We start from the raw sequence: 19,887 nt of genomic DNA, 5'->3' as shown, positions 1-19,887 counted from the left end.
GTAACACGTTACACTTAGACGCACACACCCACAGAGCATTTCTGATGAGTCTTTGGCACAGACTGCAAGTTTCCCCTCCTTTTTAACCACCTGCATTTCTGTCCAACTTACAAGGGACACCGTGCATTTTGGTACAGTAGCAAACACTCAGTGGGGCCTACTGTGTGCCGGGCACTGTTCTGGGAGATCGTCTTGTATTGATACAGAGCTGGCTCCTCGTTGTGCCTGGCTGTATAGTGGCCCATTACCTGGATGGGCCGAACATTTATTTAACCAGGCCCGTTTGGAGAGACGCTTAAGCGGTTTCAAATCTTTTGCTCCTACGAATATAGCTGGCATGAAAATCCTTACACGTGGATCATTTCCAGATATGTATCTGTAGGATAAATCTCTGGAGGTAGAATCACTGGTCCAAAGGAAGGTACATTTTAATAGGTCATTTGATAGATTAGCCTACCTGTCCTCTGTACAGGCTGTGGTGACTTACATTTTTTATTTTCCCTGATCGCCAGCAAGCCCAAGCATCTTTGCATATCCTGGGCCATTTGTATTTCCTCTTCTGTCGGCTCAAATCCTAGACTCTTTGTCATTTTGTTATTGGTCTGTAGTAGCTCTTTATATATTCTGGATCTTAAGCATCATAGATGTTATAAACATTTCTCTCAGTTTGCTGCTTGTCTTTTGGCTTTATGGTGACTTCACTCAACATTTTTAAGTTTTTTAGTAGTCAAATCTCTCTCCCGTTACGACCTCTGAAAATGCCTTCCCTGACCCATGGCATTAAAAATAGAGAAATAAATGGCTTATGGGAGAAACTAACCTCAGAGCTTCTCCCACCCACTGTCCAGCCAAGTCTCCTAAGAACATTACAGCTTATCGGACTGTTCCTGCTTTCCCCCTTTTTCAGGTTAAAACATAAATTAATGTCCCACTGGCATGAAACAGAGTTCTTTTTATTTGTGTGTGTGCCCATGCACACGGGTAGGGAGGTGCTAAAAACGGAAGCTCTCCAGTATCTGCCAAAAAGACTCAAGCATGCCCTGGGTTCAGGCCCAATAAAACATGCTAGGGCGTGAGTCTGAAGGAAACTGCCAGAAGAAGGGAGAAAACTCTTAACGCGCAGATATGGCCACCAGGGCATTCGTCCGAATTGAGAAGTTCATATTACCCGTCAGCCCCCCGGGGAAATAGGTCTGCTCTGAAACGTGCACAAAAACTCCAGGTGGGGCTGTAGTCTGGCCATTCTCACAACTGCATGAAATAAAGCTCCCGGACACCTCCCTTTTCACCCAACAGATTGGCCCAAATTAAAAAGATGGAGGATGCTCCCTGCTGGCGAGGATGTGAGGAGAGGGGCACCTCCAGCCACCCTGAGGGGAATTCGCACTTCAATTTCGCAGCATCTTTCAAGATGCAAAGTGTGTGTGCACTCACTCAACAACGTTGTAAAACTTTCTCTTGAAGCGTAAGGGCCTGGTGAATTTCCCCAGGACACAAAACACGCCTGGCCACCAGCATGCAGACAGAAACAAACTATGGCCAGCCCGGGCCCCCAGGGCGACCAGCACTCTGACCCCTCACACCATCGCCTAGCGTTGCCCGTTCTAGAACCTCATAAGAATGTGGTCTCCCATGCCTGGCTTCTTTTGCTATCCTGTTGCGTGGAGCTGTGGTTTATTCATTCTGTTGAATGAATTCATCACACTTTAATCTGTTCTTTTGTTGATGGGCAGTTGGCTGGGTTCCAGCTACAATAATAATGCCGCTATGGACACACAGTCCGTGTGGCTTTGGGTGAACCCATCTGTGCCTTTCTGTGGAGTACGTGCCCAGGGCTGGAGCTGCTGGCTCACGGGACACACAGGGGTTCAGTGTTAGTAGATTCTTTGCAATGGCCTTCCAGAGTCGTTTTACTAATGTATGCCATGCATAAGACCTTTGATTAGCCATGCTAATGATACTGTAATATTTATTGCAATTGTACTTGCATTTCCACGATGCCTAATGATGTCGAGTATCTTTTCATGGGCTTATTAGCCATTTGTTTATCTACTTTTCTTTTTTTTAAGATTTTATTTATTTATTTGACAGAGACACAGTGAGAGAGGGAACACAAGCAGGGGGAGTGGGAGAAGGAGAAGCAGGCTTCCCGCAGAGCAGGAAGCCCGTCGCGGGGCTCGATCCCAGGACTCTGGGATCACGACCCGAGCCAAAGGCAGACGCTTAACGACTGAGCCACCCAGGCGCCCCTGTTTATCTACTTTTCTTAATTTATTTTGACTCTTATAAAGGAGTTGTCTTCCTGATTTGAAAGAGTTCTTTATATTACATATACAGTTTACAGGGAGCCTGCTGGCTCAGTTGGTAGAGCATGTAGCTCTTGATCTTGGGGTCGGGAGTTCGAGCCCCAGGTTGGGTGTAGAGTTTACGTAATAATAAATTTTTTAAAAATATATATACGGTTGAGGGGCGCCTGGTGTCTCAGTCGTTAAGCGTCTGCCTTCGGCTCGGGTCATGATCCCAGAGTCCTGGGATCGAGCCCCACATCGGGTTCTCTGCTGGGCAGGAAGCTTGCTTCTCCCTCTCCCACTCTCCCTGCTTGTGTTCCCTCTCTTGCTGTGTCTCTCTCTGTCAAAAAATAAAATCTTTAAAAATATATATATATATACAGTTTATATATTTATATAATATATATAGTCCTTTATATATATGTGTGTGTATATATATATATATACACATATATATAAATTTGTCATGTGTGTAGTGAATATTTCCCCCAAGTCAATGCTTGATTTTTTAATTTCTTTCACCCTATGACCTCATTTTAACTGGCTCATCTGCCAAGATCCTATCACCAAATAAATTCACATTCATAGGTCCTGGAATTAGGACTTCAGTATATCTTTTTGCGGGACACAACCCAACTCCTATCATCCCCCTCCCCCGTAATCCACCCTCTGCGTGGCCGCTCAGCACAAAGCACACAGAAGACTCTGTCCTTTCTCTGCTCAAAATCCTTCCGAGACAATGGAATAATATCCCGCCATAAAAAGGAACGAAGCATCGAGACACACTACAACATGAAGGAACCTTGAAAATTCTATGCTGAGTGAAAGAAGCCAGACACAAAAGACCATATAGTGGGGGTGCGCTTCAGCTCAGGCCCTGATCTCAGAGTTGTGAGGTCAATCTGCATCGGGATCAGCACTCAGCATGGAGTCGGCTTGAAACTCTCCCCCTCTGCCCCTTCCCTCTTTCTAAAATAAATCTTAAAAAAAAAAAAAAAAACCCTATAGTGTATGATTTCATTTCTATGAAATGCCCAGAGCAGGCAAATCCATAGACCCAGAAAGTGGATCATAGCTGCCCGAGGTTGGGAGTTGGGGTGGCGGGGGAGTGGCTGTTGAGGGGTAGAAGGTTTCTTTCTTGGGGTAATGAAAATGTTCTACAGTTGATTATGGTGATGGCAGCACAACTCTGAATAGACTGGAGCCATCGAACTGCACACTTTAAATGGGAGGGTTTTAAGGTAGTGAATTACATCTCAATAAAGCGGTTACAAACAAAACCGCCTTGCATGGCTCCCCAGCGCCCTCTGGAGGGAGCCCGGGCTCACTGCCTGCCCCACATTCACCGGCACCCGAGCTGAAATGACCCAGAGTCTCGCTGTCCTGGAAACAGAGCTCCCAAGAGCCTACAAAGCTACACGCAGAGAGACACCGCCGTGGACTCGTTCAAGGAGGCCCCCAGTTATAAAGATGACCCGCTTTGCCACACAATCCCCCCGACTCAGGTAGCGACGGCCAGAATCTCATAGTCGCAAACACACGAGCTGGACGGAGGCACGACGTGACAGACGCAGCCGGGGACCCGGGCATTTGTCGGGGACACGCGGGCGCTGGGCGGAGACAAGCTCAGCCGCGAACACGCTCCGCGCCGACCGCCCCCCGCCCCAGCCCGCCAGGCCCCGCCCCCCGGCCCCGCAGACCCGGAGGGGTCCCCACCTCCCAGGGCCCGAACCCGCGGCGGCCGCTGCTTCCTCACCCCAGGAAACGGGGGAGGTATTTTTAGTTACAATTAACCTCCCGCCCAATTTCCCTCCTCCCCGGTGGCACATCCAATTGGTTTAATTAGAGAGGATTCAGCGAGAGGCATTTACGGTCACCGAGCAGGTGGAGGGGGAAGCGGGAGGGGAGCTGCCTCTCCCCCACTCGCCCGTGTCCCGGGTTCCCCCATCCCCCCAACAGGCAGCGCCCTCAGGAATGCACCGGCCTACCCCTCTCAACCCCCCGCAGCCGACCTCGGCCCGGCCCCGCCCCCTCCCCAGGGCCCTCCCCGACCTGCGCTCAAAGGAGGGCCGGGAAGTCCTTCCTGCTATCACTCATCCATGCCACTTCAGTCCTGCGGAGTTTGGCGGGAAATAAACACGAATCCTCGTCACCAAAATCATAGCTAACACAGAGAAGAATAGTTCATGTTAGGCCCTTTCAAAATCAGACTCTTAGAATTCTATTTTTTTAAATAAAAGGGCGCGCGGGCGGAGTGCTTAGCACGCGGGCTTCAGAGGTGCCAGGCTGCCGGTTTGAATGGAGATCCAAACTCTCCAGCTGTGTGGCCCTGGGTGGGCTCAAGTTCACCTCTCTGGCCCTCGGTTTCCTCATCTGGGAAATGGGGACAGCCATCGCACTTCCTTAGTGGTAAGGGCGTACCAGGTGGGTAGGTACAGAGCTCCTAGAACGCAGCAGGTAACTCCCACCCCCACGCCGCTCTATTATTTACAACCTCCTGTCACCTCGCAGTATAAACCATGTGCTCGTTTGCTCAGCCCTTTGTGGGGGTCCCCCACACTAGGACGCCAGCTCCTGAGGACAGGGGTCTTCGCCTTGCTCACGGATGAGCCCGGAGAGCAGAGTGCGGACCCTGGAGACACCTGTGGCCTGAGTGAATGAGGCTCAGCTGCCCCGTTTCCTCTGCCCTCCACCTGTTGTCCCCTGGGCACCTGCTGCGCGCCGCGTGCTGGCAGGGCTGAGGTTCAAGCCAATAAGGAAACAGGCGAATTAGTGACAGAGAGAATTCCAGGGAGGGGACGTTAGGAGGAAAAGGGATGGGGCAATAAAGGAGCGGCAGACAGAAGAGGGGTGCTTTGATTGGGCTGCTCCTGCATCTTTGCCGAGGGGATTCTGAGCTGGGGAAGGTGATCCAGGGCAAAGGGAGCGGCCAGGACGGAGGCGCAGAAGGAAGACTGAGCTATTTGCCACAAACAAGGGTCCAAACCCAAGTAACTTACAGTTTGCACTGAGCTCCACGGCGTCTTGGGAACAAAACAGCCGAATCGGCAGACCCTGGAGTTGGCAGCAGCTGAGGCTCCCACGAGGGAGGTTAGATCCACGTGCACTTCGTTGGGGAGGGTAAAGGCCTCTGTGGGTCACAGGCCTAACAGGGCCTCAGTTTCCGTGTTTGCATTATGAGGGTCCAGAGGCTGCTGTATCTTAGAAGGTGTGTATGTGAGGGGTGCCTAGGTGGCGCGGTTGGTGGAGCCTCAGACTCTTGATTTGGCTCAGGTCAGGATCTCAGGGTCGTCCGATCCAGCACCCAGAGTCGGTGCAGAGTCTGCTTATGCCTCTCCCTCTCCCTCTGCCCCGCCCCTGCCCCTCCCCTAACCCCACCCTCACGCGCATGCTCTCTTTCTCTCTATAATAAAATCTTAAAAAAACGAAGATGAGTAGGTCAGTGAGTGGTGTTTGGAGGTGGGCTCTGAGGGTCTCATGCGTCCAAGCGCGGGTCTGCTCAGTCCAAGTGAGGATCACGGAGCTGGTAGGGAGCAAAGCGGGGATTTGAACCCCGGGCATGTTGGGCTGGAGTCTGGGTTCATGACCTCTCTGCTGGGCAGTCTGCTGGTCTGTTGGCCACACATGAATGTTTCCAAGGACAGCCCTGGGTAACTGTGTTTGTGTCCCTTGGGACTGCGAGCCGCAGTGTGGGAGATTAATGCAAAAGTGGCCGTTTTTCTTCATCCCTCCCCGTGTCCCCATCTCTTGTGCTGTGAGTTTGCAGCCCCCCCATCCCCAGCCTGTAAGGGGTGGAGTCTATGTCTCCTCCCTTGAATCTGGGCTGGCCTTGAGATTTGTGGCCAAGATAATGCAGCTGAGATAACCAGGTCAGACCTGAGCTGGGGCCTCAAGAGGCCACAGATACACAGCAGAACCCTGTTGAAGTTACAAGAACTGCCCAGCAGAGCCTAGTAGATTAGCCCATAGAATTTTAGCCCGTAGAATTATTAGCCCTAGTATTTTAGCCCATAGAATAATGAGCTAAAAAATAGTTGGCATTTGAACCACAAAGCTTTGGAGTGGCTTGTTACACAGCAATAGCTAATTGATATAGAGTGCCTGAGGACAGTGAGGATTAAGAGTACCAATTATTGGGACGGCTGGGTGGCTCAGTTGGTAAAGCGGCCGCCTTCAGCTCAGGTCATGATCCCTGGGTCCTGGGATCGAGCCCCGCATCAGGCTCCCTGCTCAGCGGGAAGCCTGCTTCTCCCTCTGCCCATTTCCCCTGCTTGTGCTCTTGCTCTCTGTTTCTCTCTCTCTCTGACAAATAAATAAGTAAAATCTTTAAAAAAAAAAGAGTATCAATTATTATTATAATTGGTGATTCATGAGCTTCAAATTGATGAGAATTTGAATCTCGAAAGAGACACAAGAACTCAGATTGGTGCCTTTTTGTTTTTAAGACTTTATCATTAAAAAAAAAAGGTAGAAGACTTCCATGAAGGGAGGTAGGGGAGAGAAGGGGTGGGGAGTGGGCTGGGAGGACAAGGGGACCTCTTCCAAATGTCGGATCCGGCTGACCCTCCTTCCCTGACCTCCCCAGCCCACCGCCAGTCCCTTCTCTGGCCTGGAGGCGGGGGACCCCCAGCCACCATCTTCTGAAGACCCAGGCCCGGGATCTCAGCTTGGGTTCCAGGCAGAGGTGAGGGCAGAAGCGGGGCGCAGGGTATGGGGGCCTTGTCTTTATCCTTGAGAGACCCTCGAGCGGGCGCTCAGGCCCCCATGTCCCAGTGGGGCCCCAGGGAGGTAGGCATTGCATTGGGGGCCTTAGGAGGTGGGGTCCTGAAGTCAGGGGGCCAGGTGGGGACCAGAACCAGGTGTGAGCCTGGTGGTCACAGTCCAGAGGCTGGGGTCTGTGGAGAGGGGACGAGAGGCCACGTCAGGAAGTGGGGAGGGGTCTGGCCCCACATCAGCCCCATAGTGAGAGGAATGCAGAGGGAGGGAGGGAAGCAGAATAGAAAGAGAGGTGTCAGAGAGAGAGATGAGGTCCTCTGACACTCAGACCAGGCCACACCTGTCCTCGGTTGGTCGGGCCAGAGCTGAGACCCCCACTGACCTGCCAGGCTCCGGACAAACATGTCCATCTCTCCTTCCCAGGCTCCATGCCTAAGCCCTCCTAGGTCTCCACTCCCATCTCCCAGCCTTTCTGTTGGCCCCAAGTTCATTACTCCCCCACCCATCCTGCTGGCGCCAGCCCAGCCCAGTCCTCCTTCCCCCTCATTGGTGTGTAGGCAGTGGTGATGGGGGCGGGCTGCTGTCTCATAGCCATGAGTCTGCTAAGTGCACTGGGCCTTTGCATATGCTATTTCCCTCCTTTCCTGCCTCACTCCTTCCATTCTCCTGGTCTCAGCTCCCAAGTTCCCTCTTCCAGGAAGTCTTCCCTGAATGCCCCCAGCCTGGGTCTGATGCCCCCTCTGGGCTCCTCCAGTTCCTGGGTTCCCTCATCCCAGCCCTGCTCACTTTGGGTCATCACTGTCTGAAGACAGGTCTGTCTCCCCTGCTGGACAGTGGGCCCTGTGAGGGCAAGGCTGGGCTGTCATGGTCACTGCTATGTCCCAAGTACCAGCCAGCACAGGGCCAGGCACAGAAGTGCTCAGCGAATGTGCATTAAATGAATGAAGGAATGAAGAGGTGCTAAACTAAAGACTCTGGACTGCATCTAGAGGGCACTAGGAAGGCACAGAAGAGTTTTAATCCAGAGAGAGTCAAGATCTGATTTGTGTTGTAGAATTTCCAGGCAGCCTCTCAACCCTGGGTCTTTGCACATGCTATTCCTTCTGCTTTTCTGAGCTGAGTGAACCTGCACAAGTGAACTCTTCTTTCTGAGCGTCAATTTTCTCAACTGTAACATGAAAATAATATTTTCTCCCTCTTGGGGTTTTTATTAAGACTAAGTGAGAAGATGCTCTAAAGCCTTAAGACATGGGAGAGTAAAAGAATGTACCCTACTCCTTTGCCCCCCACTTCTACCCAGTGAACTCCTATTCATCCTTCAGTGTCCTACCCCGAAGTCACTTCCTCTATGAAGTCTTTCCTGATATCTCAGAGATAGGTGATGTCTCTCTCCTCTGAGCCAGCTGTGTTTTATTGTTTCAGCTGTTGCTCTGTCATTCTTTCCTGATGTCCACTTCCTCAAAAGCCCAAATCTTCTCAAGAGCAGGACCCTATGTGAGGCTGCTCAATATGCTGGAGATGTATGAATGGGTAGGTGTGTGGATGAATGGGTTTGTAGGTGGGTGGGTGAATGTATGGAGGTGGACATATGAGTGGGCTGATGTATTTTCTGATGGATGACAGGTAGTAAATGCATGCGTGGATGGATCAGGGGTAGGTAGGTAGGTAGGTGAGTGAATGCGTGGATAAGTGGGTGGATGTGTTGGTGGGTGGATCAGGGTGGAGGTGGATGGATGAATGGATAGTGAGTGGACATTTGTCTGGATGGATAGTAGGTAGGTTGATGATTGATGGATGGATAAACATATAGACAGATGAATGAGCAGATGGATGGATGGATGAATCATCTCCCCAGTAAGCCTTGGAGAACCCTCAGTTCAGGGACCCATGCTGACCCTGCTCTGGGTGAGCCCAATATTGGAATCTGGAGGTCTTACCAAGGTTTGAGAGCCACACAACCCCAACCCAGAACCCCTAGACAGTGGACACTCACACTTGTCCTGAATCTATAGATAATGCCACTCTCCTTCTAAGTTCAAACTCATTCCCATCGACCCTGGAAGACAAAAGAGGAAGATTGTGAGTCTTCACCAGACATCCCCATATGCCCCTAAATCTCTCCCACCTGCTCCTTCCCCAGGGGATCCCTCTATCAGGACAGACTGAGTCATCATTTAAGAAAGTACTAGTCCTGGGATGCCCGGGTGGCTCAGTCGGTTGAGCCTCTGATTCTTGGTTTCAGCTCAGGTCCTGATCTCAGGGTCCTGAGACTGAGCCCCGCGTTGTGCTCTACGCTCAGCACAGGGTCTGTTTGTCCCTCTCCCTCTGCTGCTCCACCCCTACCCCACCTCCACCCAGCTCGTGTGTGTGTGTGTGTGTGTGTGTGTGTGTGTGTTGCGCTCTCTCTCAAATAAAATAAATAAGTAAATAAAATCTTAAAAAAAAAAAGGTACTACTCCTTTAAGGAAAAGTAGAACCTTCCAATGGATGGGCAGGGCCTGGAAAGAAGCACCAGGAAATCTGCAATTGCCTCTCCCACTCCGCTGTTATGCAAATGAAGTACTGCATTATTTATAAACTTAATCCCAGAAGGTGGGACATCTCCATTAAGAGGAGGGGCCTGGTGTGTTGGGGGCATGGCTTAGTTAAGGGGCGGGGACTTACCTGGAGGTCTGACAGTCATGTGCGGCTGAGCTTCCGAGTAGCCCCCCATTGGCTGGCCCTCTGGGCTGAAGACTGCACTCTGACCTGGGAGGGAGGTTGAGGGGTGCAGGCTGAGCCCCAGGATATGTGGGTCCCAGCTTTGATACTCCCCAGGGAACATTAGGCCCTCTCTCTCCACCTTCTCCCCGTACCTGTGCGGTTGGATTGATCGATCATTGGTTGCACGATGCGTCTCCGGGCGTTAATGAACCTGGGAGGGGGTTATGGAAACCGAGCAGGGTGTAAAGAGGGAGTAGGAGAGAGGCAGAAATGAACACACGGAGACAGCTGGAAAGAGAGGACGGGGATGGGGAGGGGAGAGGAGAGGCTCCCAGGGGCTGCGGGGCCTCCTTCAGCACCGCGGACAGCGCCCGGCCTCCCACCCCGGGCTGGCCCACGGACCCGCACAAACCTCCTGGGTCACTCACCAGTTGTTGACTTGCAAGATGGTGAGCCCTGTGTCCTGCGCCAGCTGTTTCTTCTGCTCCTCCGAGGGGTATGGGTGCTGTGGCCACCAGCAAGAGTCACCCTGCCTGCCCAGCAGCCATCTGGTCCCCAAGGCCTGGCCCCATGAGGATGGTGAGCCCAGGCTGGGGCAGGGCCGGGAGAGCCAGCTCTTCGGAGCTGCTCTAGGCTCCCCCAGAGCCCAGTGGAGGGAAGCGGAGCCAAGCTTCGGGCAATTATGCCTGTGGGCGCCCCCGCCTCTTCCAGCCATTAGAGGCTAATTGGCCAGCTCTCATTAGGGAGACCGAAGCTCGGGGTGGGGGCTCCAACACCAGAAAGGAGGCAAAGCCCAGCATGGGGCCCTGTCTGAGTCTCTGTCAGGGTCCTGGTGCATGTCTCTCTCTGTCCCGGTCTCTGTCCCTCTGTGACTCAGTCTCTCCCTGACTCTCTTCCTGTATTTTCCCGGCTCCCTCCACGAGGCAGCATGCTGCACTGGATAAGGCCAAACTGCCTGCATCTGAACACACTTCTGGCTAGGAGACCTCTGGGCTCCTCACCTGCAAAATGGAGCTCCTCACAGCCCCATCCTCATAGGCTCTGTTTGGTGATGATTGTGGAGGGGGCGGGATGTGAATGGGTGGTGGGTTGGGGGCAGGACTGAGTGAGTTCAGAGCCCTAGCGGCACCTGGCACGCAGCTAGCGCTCACGGATGCTTGCTCTTGTTAACCGCCTCCCCTTGAGATTCGCCCTCAGTATCTCCCCCATGCCGCAGTCTCCCATCACTGGGTCTCTCTCACGGCCTCAGTCTCTGTGTGACCATCCTTCTCCTTCTCTCTCTATGCCTACCCTGCACCCGGGCTCCAGGGCTCTCACCGAGAGGTGCTGGAACAGCCAGGCTCTCATGATATTGGTAGCCACCTTGGGGAAGATCCCCCTCTTCTTATTCCGCCGTCGCTCCTGGTCCAGCTCCTCGTCCTCTCCCCCGGAACTGGGAGAGGCCACGCTTGTGTCTAGTCCGTCTCCTGAGGGAGGACAGGCATGCTGTGCTTGTGGGCAGTGAGCGAGGGGACCAGAGGGACCCAGAACCCTCACCCAAGAGACTGCTCCACACCTCTGTCATCCTTGCGCCTCTGGAAGTCCTACTTGCTGTTTAACTTCAATCCTCAGACCAACTCCCACATTTCCCCTCCACCTCCCAGGCGTCTTACCTTGGTCACTGGAGTTGTCCCCACTCTGGGAGGCTAGGCCCCCACTGGATGGACCCGGGGTCCCCAAATGTACAGACCCGCTGTCCTCATGGTCTCTAATCCATGTATTATTCTGGAAAACAAGAGCTAGAGGTCAGTGCCAAGGCTTGGGTGCTCTATAGCGTAGTGGCGGAGACCATGGGCTCTGGAGCTGGGACACCTGAGTGTAAAGCCTGTCCCTGCCTCTTTCCTGGCTGTGTGACCTTGGGCAAGTTGCTTCAATTCTCTGTGCCTTCGTTTCCTCAACTGGAAAACAGGACAACTCTCCCTACCTCACAGAGCGTGGAAAGGACTCAGTGAGTTCATTCACATAAAGACACATAGCAATCGCCCTATAAAAATGAGCTTATACAGGGGCGCCTGGGTGGCTCAGTTGGTTAAGCGACTGCCTTCGGCTCAGGTCATGATCCTGGAGTCCCGGGATCGAGTCCCGCATCGGGCTCCCTGCTCGGCAGGGAGTCTGCTTCTCCCTCTGACCTTCCTCCCTCTCATGCTCTCTGTCTCTCATTCTCTCTCTCAAATAAATAAATAAAATCTTAAAAAAAAAAATGAGCTTATACAGATCCATGACAGCTTATCTGAAATCCTTGGGGACCAGCAGTGTTTCAGAATTCAGAACTTTCCACATTTTTTTTTAAATTTATTTTTAAAAGTAATCTCCAACTCACGACCCCAAGATCAAGAGTTGCATGCTCTACCGCCTGAGCCAGCTGGGCGCCCCTAGAACTCTTCGCATGTGTAGACAGTAAATTCGTGCACACACTGTGTATTTCATAACACCCCCAGCAGGGTCTGGGGCTTAACCTCCTCATCAAACTCATTAACATTTCTGCAGCAAGATGGATGAATATTTAACTAAGTGGAATAAATAAAGTCTATAAATAGCCTCTCATTAGTTCAGGTCAGACTTTGCTGCCAAATGAGTTTGCACTAAACTTACGGGGGATAAAAAACAACTTTCAGTTTTCAGCGACAGGGAGGGAGGTGTCTCTGAATTGCAGATCGGGGGAGTTCAGGCTGTGCTTTCTTTATGCAGACTCCGACACACTTTGAAGAACTGGACAATGCATTGGATCTGCCCTCGGCCCCAGTTCCGTGTCCTGGAGGCTGACCTACCTGTACACACTTCATCAACGCCCTTTGTCATTCAGTTTCAGGTTCAGCTCAATTGTTGGGAGGCAGACTGGGGGGGTTCAGCTCTTGTTGAACCCCAGGGTGCCCCACCTGCCCTATTGATTACCCTCAACCCTGCCTGTTGCTTTGTAAGCAGCCCTCCCCACCCCCACCCCCCAACATGGCCCATTGCGGGTGCATCATCTATCCTGCAGGGGCCGGGCTGGAGATGCCACAGCTGAGAAGGTTTCTCCAGGTGTGGTATGTCTGTGTGGAATTGTGTGTTTGATTGCATGATGGAAGGGCGAGCGAACTGCGGAACCATCAGTCCGAAGGCTTTTGAGCTTGGCTGCAAGGGTCGCCTCCAGCTCTTCTAGCGCTGGCTCTGATGGGACGCTGTGCGTGAGCGTCCACAGCAGTGTGCCCGAAGCTGTCTTGGGATTGTTGTGTGGCAAGTGTCAGTGTGCCCACGCCTGTGTCCCTCTCTGAGATGGCCAGATGGCTGTATGTGACCATCACGAGACCACAGTGTTCTAAGTCTGTGTCTGGTGTTCCAGGGCTGGGTTGTCTTCTTTGTGAGACGGTGTGTGTGGTTACCACGCCGGTGGCTTTGTGTCTACACTGGGCTGGAGGATTGCCATGGTGTGTATCGGAGGCTGCCTGAAAATGCAGAATACGGCGATGCCTCTGAGTGGGGCTCTTGCTGCGCATGTGCAGATTGTGCGCTGTGGGGCCGAGGGTCCCCGAGGCCCGTCTGTGACTGCTGTGCGCAGCCGGCCCGAGTCTGTGTCGGGGTACGGCCATGTGCCTGTATCTGGGGCAGGGGTGGCCCGGGTCAGGCTCCGCGCGGCTGTTATGGGGCTGCCAACAAAACGAATCCATCTGCACCTGGGGCTAGGGGCTGTCACGCGGTGAGGGTGGCTCACGTCTGAGTGAGCACAGGCCCTGTGCTCGTGCAGCTCTGGGTCTAAGTGCGGCGCTGTCCAAGTCTGTGCGGCAGGATCTGGGCCGTTTGGCTCCGTCTCCACCGGTGTGACTGTTGTGTGGCTGGGCGTGCTCTAGAAGTGCGGGTCTCGGTCAGGCTGTGCGGCGCATGACGCTGCTCTGCAGCTGGGATGTGTGTGCTTGAGTAGGGGGTATACGCTCTCATCCAGCTGCGAGGGAGAACGGCTGTAACTGAGCGTGCGTGGCTGTGTCTGAGGCTCTGTGCGTGCAGCTGCGCCTACGTGTGTGCGTGTGTGCGCATGCGCTGCCATCCAGCTGAGTCCCGGTATGCGCAGCTGTTGCGTCGTTGGCGCATGCCCAGTGGTCAGGCGTGTCTGGCTGAGGCTGCGGGGTGTGTGTGCGCGCCCTCACGCTGCAGCCCGGCCGTGTCTGCTCGCGGATTTGGTTGCGGGGTGATGCCTGGTGCCCCTTCCCCGGCCCACCTGATCCGGGAGGCTGGGGCAGGAGGCCGGGTAGTCCTCGAGGTCCTCCCTGCAGCCGCCATCCCGATCCTCGATGACCAGGTCGATGGGCATCTTTCCCTTGAGGCAGGTGATGTAGCGGTGACAGAAGTTGTCGCACAGGTCGTGGACCTGAGGGGGCACCGGGGTACTGGGGGGGCCACCCGGGGGCCAGGGCTGGGGTGTACAGGGATGGGGGCAGCATTCTGCTCCAACTCCAGTGGGCAGAGGGCCTGAAGGAGGGGTGGAAGTGGGGAGAAGGGGAGGGGTGGAGGGCAAGCAAGGGTGTGAGGGGAAGTGAGAAGCACTCACCTTCTCCAGCTCCAGCAGGTGGAAGCGGAGCACCTGAATGGCCTGTATCATCTGAAAATGGAGACAGGAAGAGACAGAGCAGGGGAGAGAGGGAGGGATGGAGGGAGAGGAGGAGGGAGGGAAAGAGAGGGAAAGAGGGAGAAAGAGGGAGAAGGACAAGAGGAGGAGGAGGAAGAGAAAGGAGAAAAAAGGAGAGAGAGGAACAGAAAGAGTGAGATAGAATGGCAAAGACAGAGGACAGGCAGAGAGGGACAGAACCACAGGGGCAGAGAGCAACAGGGAACAGACACAGAGACCCAGAATTAAGGGAAGATGGAATGTCAGAGAGAGACAGAGAAAGAGGAGCAAGAGGTGGAAGAGACAGGAAAGGATCCATCGCAAGAGGAGTGAATGAAGGTCTGCTATAATAAAAATATTCCATCCTTTGCCTGCTTGCCCCTTGCTCCATTTCCCACCCTCTGACTGTAAACTACATTTCCCAGAGTCCTTTGTCAAAAGGGTCAGCCAATAGGAAGCCCTGGCGGGAGCTGGAAAACAAAAATAAGGGAGAAGCCAGGGTATTTCTCCTTCCCTCTCCCTCTCCTCTCTCCTTTGCGCTTTGTCCCTGCACTCATCTTGGCATGGGCTCTGTTGTCCTGGCTGATAGAACAGCTAGCGTCTACTGAGTCCCTGTTCTGTGCCAGGCATGTTGTTCTAAGTGCTTGACTCTTGTTAGCTCATTATATCCTCACAACAGCCCTATGAGATAGGAATTGTTCCTAGCTACAGATGAGGAAACCGAGGCACAGGGAGATTCAGCTACTTGTCCTGGTTCACAGAACTAGTGAGTGGCAGAGCTTGGATTTGAACTCAGGCCATTAGTCCCCATTCTCAAACTCTAGGCTATACTCATTGCAAATGGGCCACAATTATCACTGTTTGATCAAGTGGGTCAGGTGATCTCTTCTCTGCTCCCACAACCAACCCCAGGGCTATGGAGGGTGGGACAGGAGACCCCTGCGGAGGAAGGAGCACTGGGGAGGGCGCAGGTCTCACCAGATTGTCCAGCTCCGGGTTGGAGGAGAAGAGGGGCCTCTCAGAGCGGACCTGGGAGGAAGAGAGAGACCAGGGAGGGGGCGCCCTGTCTTCAGCCCACCCCTCCTCTCTGGCTGTTCTGGCACACAGCAGATGGGGGTGCCCACCTGCTTGGCAAAGGCAGCGATGTCCTCGTTGAAGGAATCAGAGGAGCATACATCACCACCTGGAGGTGTGCCCAGCCCAGCCCCGGCCCCATCCCGGGGCGAGCACGTGGCCAATTCACATTTCTCAAAGACCAGGGCCAGCAGTGGGAAGAGCGGGTGTCTGGGGGAAGCAGGAGAGAAGGTTCATGAGGGAAAGCAGGGGACGTGTGGAGTATGGAGCACCTGGGAGAGGGACAGAAGACCCAAGGGAAGAGATGGAGAGATGAAGACAGAGCAAGCGTGTCAGAGAGACAGAGAAAGGGGCCCAAATCCCAAGACCCCATGGAACCTTCAGTCCTGTCCCCACTCACCCGTAGATCTCATCCTTCTCCCTCCTCAGGCCATCACTGTCCAAGCCCGGGGGCTGGGGCTGGGGAGGCCGGTGGGGGCCATAGGGCCCGGGGGCTCTCGGTGTCGAGGGCACTGCCTCCGAAAAGCCAGCCAGGGCTGCGGTGCTGTCCACGATGCCTGGGTAGTGGGCCAGCTCATCATACTGGGGGGAGGCAAGAGGGGGAGAGCCCCAGGGAGGCATCAGGAAACCTCCCTACCCTGGCATCCAGGAGATGCCCCTCCCTGCCCCCCAGAACCAGCCCTTTCGTTCCCCGTGTCTGAACCCTGCCACCTTTAGACCGCGGACGTCCCATGGAGCTCTCTGGGTGGGTCTGAGAGCCCTGTCCCATGGTCTTCTCTTATACCCCTGGCCTGTGAAAAATGTTCCATCAGAGATTCTTGATGTGTGGGCAGAAGGGTCCAGAGGAGACAGACTGACCCAGGTCTCAGGTCTGAGGATCAAGGTGGGGGTCAAGGATCAGCTGATGGTAACTCCCAACTCCTCCCAGAATGAGGAGGGGAGGGGGAGAGGGGAGAGAGCCATGGAGAGATTCAGATAGAGACTAGGAGCAAGATACAAGAGAGAGACAGAGGATAGGAAAGAGAGGGATGGAGAAGAGAAGATACAGGAGCGAGAGAGAGAGAGATGCTCACTCATGGACACTTCCCACAAAAGCAGCGCATCATTTATGCATAAATGTAAATCTACACTGTCACCCCCCCTTCAATTTCATCCCACAGTTGTCAAATATGTCCATCTGACTGTACATATTTAACAACTTGTCACACCCCACTCACCATGTGAATCCACCCCTCCACACACACATACACACACACACAGAGCCAAACACCAGACACAGCAATGAAGGAATGAGTCGTTGAATGAATGAATGAGGCATTTAGCACATGTGTGAATGAATGAATGAATAAGGCAGGTAGCACAGCGCCTGGCACACATTCCATAAACACTTGTTGAACCGAAGTGGAACCCCGCACAACCGCACAACCCACTTGTGTGATTAGCCCCAAAGCGAACCACTGTCATCACAAAAGCATGCACACTGGGGAGGCCAGAGGGGCCTTAAACCACCCAGGCTAAACCCTCTCCTTGGGCTTGAGGAAACAGGCTCAAAGAAGCCAAGAGACTCAAACAGAAGGATGCAGGCATTCCCGCCATGGGTCGCTGGCCCCTGCCCCTGACGGGTGTGCGCCGATGGCTCTGTGTGTGTATGTCCCTCTCTCCGTCTCTTTCTCTTCCTCCTCTCCTAACTTCTCCCGAGCCCCGAAGTTGAATCCAACTGTTCCCTGCGAGGATGTGCAATGGGGTCCTCACAGCCTGCCATGTTCCCACACCCCTGCACCCCCAAAGGTGCATACTCACCTCCTCGCCTGAACTCTGATCTCCCTATCCCCAGGACCATAGAAGAGAGAATCCCTCGGCCCAGCCTGGTGAGACCCTCCCTCCCCTCCCAGTACTGTCCCCACCCCTAACCCTCAGGAGGACTTGGAACAAAAGTAGACCGGGGAGGAGGACTGGGGAGGGCAGAAGAGGAAGGAGGGGGTAGGAGAAAGGACCTGAGATGGAGCAGGAGACCCAGGGGTGGAGGGAGGGGGAGACCCGGAGCAGAGACAGGGGAGACCCGGGGATAGAGAGAGGAGGAGACCCAGGGGTGGAGAGAGGGGGAGACCCGGAGCAGAGACGGGAGACCGGGGGCAGAGAGGGGAGGCAGAGAAAGAGATGGAGGAGAGGGCGGGACGGGCTGACGGGGGCCGGGGCGCCGGAGTGGGGCGGGGGGCGGGGGGTGGGCGACGGAGGGACGGGTGCGCGGCCGGGCTGGGGCACGGGGTGCCCGCCCTCAGACCTACCCTCCGGGCCATGGGCTGATGCCGGCGGCAGCTCCCGGGTCCCTCCAGGGCCTGGCCGGCGGGGCGGGCGCAGCCCGGGGCAGCGGCCCCCGACGGGCCGCGGTGCGGACGCCAGGGGGTGGGGCAGGAGACCGGGGGACCGGCCCCCCCACCCCCGCCGCCGTCAGTGGCTGGCGCCGGGCAGCGCGGAGGTTGCGTGCATGGACCCCCGGCACCCTCCCCCCGCGGGGGTCAGGACGAGGGGCTCATGCCGGCGGGGGCGGGGGTGAGCGGGGGGTCGGGCCCCCGGTCCTTCCCCCTCCCGGGGTCCCGGGAGGATCGGGGCGGCCCGAGGACGATGGACCGGGAGACTGGGGAGACCGGGGGTGGAGGGAGACTGGGAGGGGGCGCGGGCGTGGGGCCGGGGGGCGCGGGGCACGGGGGGGGCGGGGGGGGGGGCGGGGGGCTCCCCGCGCGGGGTCCCGGCGGCGGCGGGCCGGACGGCTGCCGGCGGCTGGATGGCTTGGTGTCTCCCCGCCTCCCGGTCTCTCCCGGTCTCTCCCGGTCTCTCCCTCTCTCTGTGGTCACATCCGGAAGTTCCACATCGAGATGCTTAACCCACTGTCCGCCGGTGGCTGGGCCGCGGGCGGGGCGGGCGGCCCCTCCCTCCTCTCCCCCCCTCCCTTCTCCCCCCCTCCCCCCCGCCGCCGCCCTAGGGGCGGCCTTTGTGTCGGGGTCTCCCCGGGTCCCCACCCCGGCTGCCCCTGTCCGCGCCGCCCTCTCCCCGCACCCGGCCCGGGCCTCCTCTGCCTCCCGCCCGCCGGCCGCCACAGGTCTCTGTCCGCCCGGCCCGCCCCCGCTCCCCAGCCGCGGAGCCTCCCGCTCCCTTTCTCTCCATGTCGTTCCCTCTTTGTCTCTCTGTCTCTTTGTCTCTCTCTCTCTTTGTCTCTGTCTGTCTGTCTGTCTCTAGGAGACAAACGTGCAGACAGAGGAGAGAACTGAAGGCTGGAAGTAACCAAACCCCATATTTTAGTTTCTGTTCTTGCTCTGGGCCCCCTAACTTCCCTCCCCTGGGAGCCAAGGATGCTCATGTGCCTGTGTCTGAAGCCATCTGTGTGTGTGTGTGTGTGTGTGTCTGGTGGTGGGGCAATGCCTGGGGATGTGCCTGTGTTTGCAGGGCTGTAGCTGTCTCTGCATATGGTGACTCCTGGGGCTGTGTGTCTGCCTGAGTTCGTACACACAGAATCCGGACCTCAGTCGTCAGAGCGTCAGCCCATGCATGGTGTGTGTGGGAGGGCCGTGTGTGCATGCGCATGGGGGGTTGCACAGGTGTGCAGGCCTGGAGGTGTCCCTCTGTCCCTCTGCCCCGTTTTGACCCCTGCCTTTCACAAGGGTCTCCCCTGCCCTCAGTTTGGGCAGTTTCTGGAATCTGCAAGGTTGAGGGTAAATCATGTACCCACCTGCTCGCATATCTGTCTGGGAGCCGGTCCGCGGTTTTTATCTGGTTCCTGGAGGATCTGGGACCCAGACAGCCTTTGCAACTGGTGTTCCAATGAGACGTAGGAGGGTTCTGCAACAAAAGTTAATATTGAGCTCTGACTGTGTGCGGGGCGGTGTCCTGGAGACATATCAGGGAGAAAAGACAAACTTCCTGGCCTCCTGGCACTCACGTTCTACTGGGGATGGTTGAGGAGAGAGCAGACCAGTAAGTAAGTGTGTAAGTATAAAATAATGCCTGGAGACGACAAGTGCTCTGAAGCAAAGCAGAACAAGGACAGAGGAGTTGATATAAGCTAGACAGGGAAGGCCCTCAGAGGAGGTGACATCTGAGCAGAGACCTGAAGAAAGCGAGGGAGGGAGCCATGTGGACTCCTGAGCGAAGATCACCGGAAGCAGAACAGCAGGTGCAAAGGCCCTGGGGCAGGAATGTCCCTGGTGTGTTGGAGAAACAGTGAGGAGGTCAGGAGGGCAACGGCGGGAGAGGGCAGGAGAGGGCAGGTAGGAGGAGAGAGAGAGACACCTGGGATTCATCATCTCACTGGCTTTTTCTACATTGGGGGTCTTTATCCTCTGGTGTCCTCAAATTCCTGAGGGGATATGCTAATGCGTGTCAGGGGGCCCGTGAACTCTCTGAAATTGCAAATGGTGGGCTTGGTGCCTGTGTGCTCCTTTCCCAGGAAATGGCCCCTTGATTTAGTCCTATTGTCATAAAGGGATACTGGAC

At 55.2% G+C, this 19,887-nt stretch overlaps 1 protein-coding gene across 1 annotated transcript; it reads right to left on the bottom strand.

The window, feature by feature from the left end:
• Positions 1–6,966: 6,966 nt before the first annotated feature.
• On the bottom strand, positions 6,967–17,773 carry MEIS3 (Meis homeobox 3). The gene is made up of 13 exons (XM_021681199.2): positions 17,685–17,773; positions 15,800–15,981; positions 15,450–15,609; positions 15,304–15,354; positions 14,269–14,319; positions 13,939–14,088; positions 11,360–11,471; positions 11,025–11,173; positions 10,136–10,212; positions 9,860–9,918; positions 9,669–9,752; positions 8,998–9,060; positions 6,967–7,183 (listed from the first exon to the last, which is right to left on the bottom strand). Exons 1-12 carry the CDS (start codon positions 17,694–17,696, stop codon positions 9,011–9,013), a joined length of 1,137 nt encoding a protein of 378 aa, XP_021536874.1. The 5' UTR covers positions 17,697–17,773; the 3' UTR covers positions 6,967–7,183; positions 8,998–9,010.
• Positions 17,774–19,887: the final 2,114 nt, after the last annotated feature.

The sequence above is a fragment of the Neomonachus schauinslandi genome, chromosome 16 (genome assembly GCF_002201575.2).
Source record: "Neomonachus schauinslandi chromosome 16, ASM220157v2, whole genome shotgun sequence".
Taxonomy (NCBI): domain Eukaryota; kingdom Metazoa; phylum Chordata; class Mammalia; order Carnivora; family Phocidae; genus Neomonachus; species Neomonachus schauinslandi.
Note: the sequence above shows the minus strand (reverse complement) of the source record. Positions and strands in the feature narration are given on the sequence as shown.

Coding starts and splice junctions, on each gene's coding strand:
- MEIS3 (XM_021681199.2), bottom strand. Junction 14,089..14,268: donor ACCTGCTGGAGCTGGAGAAG/GTGAGTGCTTCT, acceptor GTGCCCCCTCAG/GTCCACGACCTGTGCGACAA. Junction 10,213..11,024: donor GGCTGTTCCAGCACCTCTCG/GTGAGAGCCCTG, acceptor TGGTGGCCACAG/CACCCATACCCCTCGGAGGA.